At 48.3% G+C, this 6,747-nt stretch overlaps 1 protein-coding gene across 2 annotated transcripts; it reads right to left on the bottom strand.

Annotated features, from left to right (window-relative positions):
- Nucleotides 1-1,411: 1,411 nt before the first annotated feature.
- LOC149861093 (uncharacterized) lies at nucleotides 1,412-5,140 on the bottom strand. Of its 2 annotated transcripts, XM_090052128.1 has the most exons (4): nucleotides 5,003-5,050; nucleotides 4,584-4,651; nucleotides 4,178-4,337; nucleotides 1,412-2,740 (listed from the first exon to the last, which is right to left on the bottom strand). In XM_090052128.1, the coding sequence occupies exons 2-4, from the start codon at nucleotides 4,589-4,591 to the stop codon at nucleotides 1,694-1,696; spliced, it is 1,215 nt and encodes a 404-aa protein (XP_089908254.1). In that variant the 5' UTR covers nucleotides 4,592-4,651; nucleotides 5,003-5,050; the 3' UTR covers nucleotides 1,412-1,693. The 2 variants fall into 2 exon arrangements, with proteins under 2 accessions (XP_089908254.1, XP_089908255.1); XM_090052129.1 differs by lacking the exon at nucleotides 4,584-4,651 and having other exon boundaries at nucleotides 5,003-5,140.
- Between the last annotated feature and the right edge of the window lie 1,607 nt (nucleotides 5,141-6,747).

Genomic DNA, 6,747 nt, shown 5'->3' with positions numbered 1-6,747 from the left:
TATGTCGCATAATAATCTCTGGCTCATTATGTCCTGGGGGCTGCTGACACAGCCACGCTGACATGAATGCCACTGAAATGCAGCCGTAGCTGGGTGCTAAGCAGGTTCCTTAGGAAATCCTAGCCTTATGGTCTTGAAGGGAAGGTGGCTTCCATGGGATGATTTCACTTTCATGTGTCTGTGTCCCTCTTATACTGCGATTGTGCCCTTTTTGGGCAGGGACCAGCTTTTTGCCCTGTGCTTGCCCAGCGCTTGGTCCATGACCAGGGCTCTGTAATGCTCCTGCTGTTGTTTCTGCCATGAATGGTTTTATAAAGGAGTTTCACCTTGAGATTTTGTGGCTGTTAACCCCCAAGCTCTGAGGGAAAGGCAAGGGTCCGTGTGTATCTTCCCCCCCTTAAACATACCTATCCAATGCAAGCACTTTTTCTCTTTCTCACTCACGCTGCATTTATGCTGTGTTTGCTGGCACCTGCACATTGACGTAACAGAGCCCTCTGCCTTTCTGCAATAGAGGAGACACTCGGGCTTGAGGCTGGGTGTTTGACATTATATTATGTCAGCTTTCCCCATCTCATTAGCTCCAATTACCACGAGGTGGCACAAACACAGGGCATCGTTTTGTGACTGGTGATAGTCTCTTATGTATAGATGGAGAACCCTCCTCATCAGCTACAGGGAAAGACAGGCTGGGGAGGAAGACATCTTATTAGTGATCGTCATCACCATGAAATCTCTTGAAGGGGTCACTCAGGGCACTGGCAAAAAGGGGTTGCTTAAAGGACATGGGGCATGGGTGCAATGGTGAGAGACTTGGGCTAGTGTCCAAAGACAGAGTTGGGGGCTCACTTGTAGATGGGACTTTGGATTTCTTTTTGTACATGTAACCACAGGAGTGCAGAGTAGCTAGGAGAGAGGAAGCAGCCAAGCCTGGGTGAAGGCAGAAGAGAGGATGGCTTCGTTCCTAAAGCCAACACCAAGGGAGAAAGGTGTGCTTGGACTCTGCATAGTGGCCAGTGGGTGGCAAAGGGTCCTGCTTGCATGTCTGGGTGGCGGAAGGACAACACCACGCTGGCAGGAAGTCCAGGGCAGCAGGAAGCTGCCAGTATTTAGCAGGTTTCTTGTACCTTGTGTTTAAGGGAATGGGATGCGGTGCATCCTGTTTTTTAAAACATGCATCATCCAGGTTATTTGTTTTGCTTTTTTGCAGACATTTTCTGGGAGTTTAGCTGCTTCCTCCCTTTGCATCATCCCCTCAGAAATCTCTGACAGCCTGAGCTCGTTTTGCTGACTGAGCGGTGGTGGAAGATGCCTCCCCACGTTGCACAGTGGAGGGGCTGCATGATGAATGGAAGCACTGGAGGCAGAAAGCACGCTAGCAGTGAGACACCAAAGCACTGCAACATCGTGCTCTTGCATTTGGGTTTTATTACCTTGCTTACACATGGAGCCGGAGACCAACAGAAGGGGGGAAGCAAAAGCATCTGTTAGGATTATGGCTCAAAGGACATAAGGAATCAAACTGTACAGAGCAGGACTGTAAGCAAATGGTGAAAGACAAGCGGAGTGCTAGGAAATCTGAACTGGCCAGAGAAGCTGGGTAAATAGACAGTGGCCTTGAGTTAAGCTGGACTATTTGGGTGTCTATAGCCTTTTTTCTTTTCCTCAGTGACAGGGGGTCTGATTTTGGCCCTTACTGCTTTGGTAGCCACTGATAGGGAAATGTTGGTGGTGTCTGGCACTGGTAGATGTATGGACGGTAGGCTGTCAGAGCTTCTTCTCTTGGGTCTTGCTGAGCACCACGGTCCTGCTGAAGTGCCGGAGAGAACGGGGTGCCCCCACGGCTCACATCCCCCTCGGGGACCCTGGGTGTCTGGGTCTCCTGAGTCAGGTCTTGCTTTGTTGGCTGGGCTTCCTGGGGCTGGTGGCGCAGGGTGTGCTCCAAAGTCTCGGGCTCCTCCGACTGATGGCGGTTCTGGTCTTGCTCAGCTGGCTGGGACTCCTGGGACCCCTGCTCTGGGGCCTGTGGCTCATGGGCTTCATAGTGGGTTGATTCCCTCTCTGCGGTGGGGCTCAGGTCCTGTTCTGGGGCCTCTGACTGCAGGCCCTGATGGCGGTCCAGGTCCGTCTCTGAGGTGCTGGACTGCAGGGCAGGATGGCGGTTTGGGGCTTGCTCTAGGGCACCAGACTCCAGGGCCTCGTGCGTCACGTCCTGCTGTGGGACTTGAGGGTCCTGGCCCTCACGATTTGGGTCTTGCTCTTGGGCTCGATGGTGGCTCGGGTCCTGCTCTAGTTCTTGGCCCTGGCGGCGAACTGAGTCATGCTCTGGGGTCTCAGCTGCCTGGGCCTCGCGGTTTCCATCTCCCTGAGATACTTCTGGGTCCTGGGTGTGGCGGTGGCTCAGGTCCCCTTCTGCGGTGGGGGTCTCGGGAGCCTGCGGGCGACTGGGATCCTGCTCTGGTGCCTCTGATTGTTTTTGGCCCTGCTCCAGAGCCTGAGGCTCCTGGATGTGACGGCGGCCGGGGTCCTCCTCTGCTCTCTGTGCCTGGCCCCTACTTGCATCTCCCTGGGATGCTGAGCTTTGACCGTCTCCCGATGGCTGGCATGGGTTTAACTCCTTGTGACAAGCCTTAGCCACTTGGAATACCAGGACGAGAAACTCATCGAAGTCGATTCTGTCCTCGCTCTCTGCGTCCAGATGCTGCAGCACCTGGTCGATGGTCTGGAGGTCATGGGGTTTCTGCAAGGAAACAAAACCCAGACCCCAGTCCATTAATGCATTAACCCTTCCTGTGTCCTCCTGTTCAAAACAACAAGACCAGCTCTGGAACAGCTCTAGGAAACCCCTGGACCACTAAAATCCCACTTGAATCCTGAGTCTGTTTTGTTCCACAATTGCATCGTTCACTATCATGGAGAGAAACCCCCCGTATGGTGTTGCACCCCAGCCCTGCAGTCAGCATCAGTGGAGTATGTCACACGTCCTAAGGAGGAGAGCCAAGAGGACGAGCCCCTGATGAAGAGGAAGGGTATTAGCCTGGCACATGGAAATCAGGTTTTTTGAGCCAGGTAGATATATCTGGTCCCTTGTCTCTGCATTATGTTATGCCTTCAGGCACTTGAGGAATTCATGTTAGAACAAGGAGGCAATTGTTACTTATTACAGAGCTCCAGAGGCGTACAAGAAAATTAACAATTAATGAGGATCGCTGGTGGTGCTCTTGGAGCTACCCTGGGGATTAGAGATGGCGGTTAGGTAATTGCTGGGCTTCAGAAAGACCCTTGCTTGGCTGCAGAAGCAAGAGCAATTACTTGGTTAAAGACTTGGCGTGCACACAGCGCTGAAACGTCTTTCTAGAAATCCGCCCATGCATATTGCTCTCTCTTTAGGCTGATATAAAGGGTGTTCCCTTGATTCTGGTAGCATCCTGGCATGTCATAGTCTAAGCTTCAGCGTTCGCAGTGTCAAACTACAGACACCGGACAGCGATTCAGACTGCTTGAAGAGCCCTGCAGGCCTCCCAGCATGTCGATGGGCATGCTGGGGTTTGTGTTATATGAATGGAAATGCATCCTGTGGCTTTCAGACAAAGGAAGACCCCAGCCGTTTTGATCAGACTCAGAAGGAAAGCAGTTGTAAATAAGGGTTTTAAGCTGCAGCTGACACTTATGAGCTGCTACTCACAGCCTTGTCCTGAGGAGCTAAAATCTTGCCATGACCTGTGATGCAAGCAGAAGGGAGGGAAAACCACAAGTCGGTGATCATTTGCCATCCTGATATGTTTCAGGGATGTATTTGGTAGCCTTGCTGGTCTGAGGCAAGAAGAAATGCAAAAATCTGGAACCCTTGGTTCAGAGATGATACCTTTTATTAGACCAACTGAGAAATTGCCAAAAAAAAAATCTTTTTCTGCAGATTTTTTTCCTGCAATTTCTCAGTTGGTCTAATAAAAGCTATCAACTCCGAACCAACCACCGGTTCCAGATTTTTACATTGCCATCCTGCTATAGCACGAGTCAGGAACAAGTCTTTGAGGCTCTATTCAGACTGGCCCTATTGATTTCAGCGAGACTGGACCGGAGGTGAATTTGGCTGTTGTGCGTGGTCTCTCAAACAATCAAACAAGAATACTCAACAGACTGTCACTGCTAGAGCAGGTGCCTTGGGAGTGCTCACCACTAGCACATCAGGAAACTCCTGCTGGATGAGTTGCCTCAGCTCTCCCTTGCTCAGTGTGATGCAGCCTCCATCCTCCTTCGCATATGCATTGAAAGCACTGATGATGCCTTCAATATTGCCCTGCAGCTGGGTCATCTCCTTGCAAGTGCCAATGAATCTGGAAATAAAAAAGCAGACGCTGCTGGTTGGTTTTGTTTTCACAGGGATGCCATTCTCGCTGTTGCAGTGATATGCAAGGCGGAGCTGTTCCACTGGGGAGACAGATGGACAAATGGACCAACGGAGTGGGTGGATGAAGAGACGGAGTGGATCCAGATATGGATGGATGGATTAATGAGACAAAAAAGAGAGAAAGAGGCAGAGAGATAAAGGAATTGGAGAATCTTGCATAGGAGATAAATACCTGGACATTTGTGTGGAGATCTAGTTATCCGGATGGATGCCTATATGAATGGTTGGAGAGATGAACAGCTGAATGGAGAGAGAGATGGGTTAACAGAGGGGCAGATCAATAACACTCATTCCCCTTTTATCATTTTGCTTGTTGGTTAAATACATGCTGTGCAAAATTCTGCTTTATAAATGCGACTACGCTGGACAGAGGACCGTAACCCAGCTTGGAGGAGGCACAGAATCTTATCGCTTTGATCCTTAATATGTAATTCAGAAAAAAAAAAGGTGAGAACAGTAGAAATTATTTGATTAGAGATCAGCACCAAGAGGTCCAGGAGCATTCTGGCCGTTCCACTAGCAAAGAAGTTCAATAGCTGTTAAAATGTTTAATAACATATTATTAAATAGCCTCTTTATCTCCAGACTTACCTGGTCCAGGTCTGGGAAGGAGTGAGGTGCAGTGCAGCAGTTTGGAGTGGGTCAGAGGGCTGAGGGCTTATATAGGGGTGTTAATCATACCTTCCATCTCCACAGGAGACACCCTCTCTGCTCAGTGGCCTGATTCATAGGTGGCAAACCCAGCTACACCTTCATCTCCTCCACATCCTTATTTACCCCTTGTACACTTACTTCTATTGTACTGATTTGCTACAAAAGCTACCACAAGGTATGTCCAAAGCAAGCCCAACCCTGAGGGCATCGCAAAGACATTTTACACTCAAAATAAAAAGAGGCTATTTTTAATTTTAGGATTTTTCTTTTAAGTGCGGCCTACAAATGCTTCTGAAATGTTGTTTAGCAAAACATGTTTTGCAAGGATGAACTTCTGGAAGGGATCTGCTTCATACTGCTTGGATGCATCACAGAAGCAGGGGCAGACACATAGGACGTAAAGGAATTTTTTTTCAAGGGAAACTGAGATGTTAAAGTGAACGTAATGCTTTTTTTAATGACAGGGTTTGACGTAACCATTTTTTTTCCCTTGCTGCTATTGTGTCTGCCATCTCCCAGGGCCAAATTTTAAAGCATTTCTTCTTAGAAACTGTGTGTGAGAGAGAGACCGCATTATGGAGGGCAAGTACTGTTGCTATGATAGCTTCTCTGCATGCGAGTGCACTGGGAAGTAATACTCTTCTGTGCATGTCTGCGTGTTAGGGGTAGGTACTGTTAGGACTATTTCTCTGAGTGTAGTTGTACGTTGACCATATTTAAATCACAAGTGATCGTAATAACTGATATTGCAGAAGGGAAGGGGGAATGTGCAAAGAAACACGTCTATGGGAGAGAGATTTATCATCTAGCCTTTCTCCCCAGGTAGATGGCGTTTGCTTAAGGCAATATTTTTAATGTACCATAAAGTAAAACTCACAGGGCCCTGTTACTCTAAGACGATTTATTGCCTTACATAGCAATAAGTGTGGTCTAGTGGATCACACCCTGGTGTAAGAGCCCTACAACCTGGGTTCTGTCCCCAGCTCTGCTGTATGATTGTGGATAATTCATTTCCCTTTCCACTGCTTGACTGCAGTCTCCTGAGAGCATGTTTTGCTCTGTGTTCTTATAGCAAATGGGGTTATGATTGCAATCAGCATTGCCGTAGTATGAGTAATAATGATCGCATCCATGGAGATGCAAAAGAGGGGTCTCTGAGCTGAATCTGGTCAGTGGCACCGAGAAGCATTGCTCTTTGGGGCTCATTCCTGGTGAAAGGGAGGGGTTCGTTTCATTAGACTCTAGGGTAGACGATTGAAGAATGCTGCTTTTTTTTCTTATTCAGCCGGTCCTATGTCACCTCCTTGCAAACTTCTTGAGATGGGTCACACAGACTAAAAATGCTTCTTTTGTCTGCATGCAATTGCTCTCCAGCATAACAGTCTTGAAAAAACCTAATGCTTCCAAATGACCATTTACAGAAATATCAGTAATGTCAGGGAAGGGCATAATTAACACCTAGTGGAGAACTGGACTAATTTAGGTGTGCTCAGAAGAGTCTCATTTGACCAGATCCCTCCAACTGCACAACAACCCAGTTTGACACCTCCTTCACCTTGGGAATAAGTTGATTTGTTATTGCAATTAATTCTGGTCCCTGAGCACTATAGAGGTGGATGGAAGCACATTTCACCTAGGCAGGAACTCCAGCTGGATTCCCTCTCAATTCAGGCATTTTTATA

This window comes from Crocodylus siamensis, chromosome 6 (genome assembly GCF_052110815.1).
Source record: "Crocodylus siamensis isolate JL-2025a chromosome 6, ASM5211081v1, whole genome shotgun sequence".
NCBI lineage: Eukaryota > Metazoa > Chordata > Crocodylia > Crocodylidae > Crocodylus > Crocodylus siamensis.
Note: the sequence above shows the minus strand (reverse complement) of the source record. Positions and strands in the feature narration are given on the sequence as shown.

What these genes read in the sequence shown, in the direction of transcription:
- LOC149861093 (XM_090052128.1), bottom strand. An exon ending in AGTTTCCTGATGTGCTAGTG is followed by an intron (nt 2,741 to 4,177) that starts GTGAGCACTCCC and finishes GTTTCCTTGCAG; the next exon opens with AAACCCCATGACCTCCAGAC.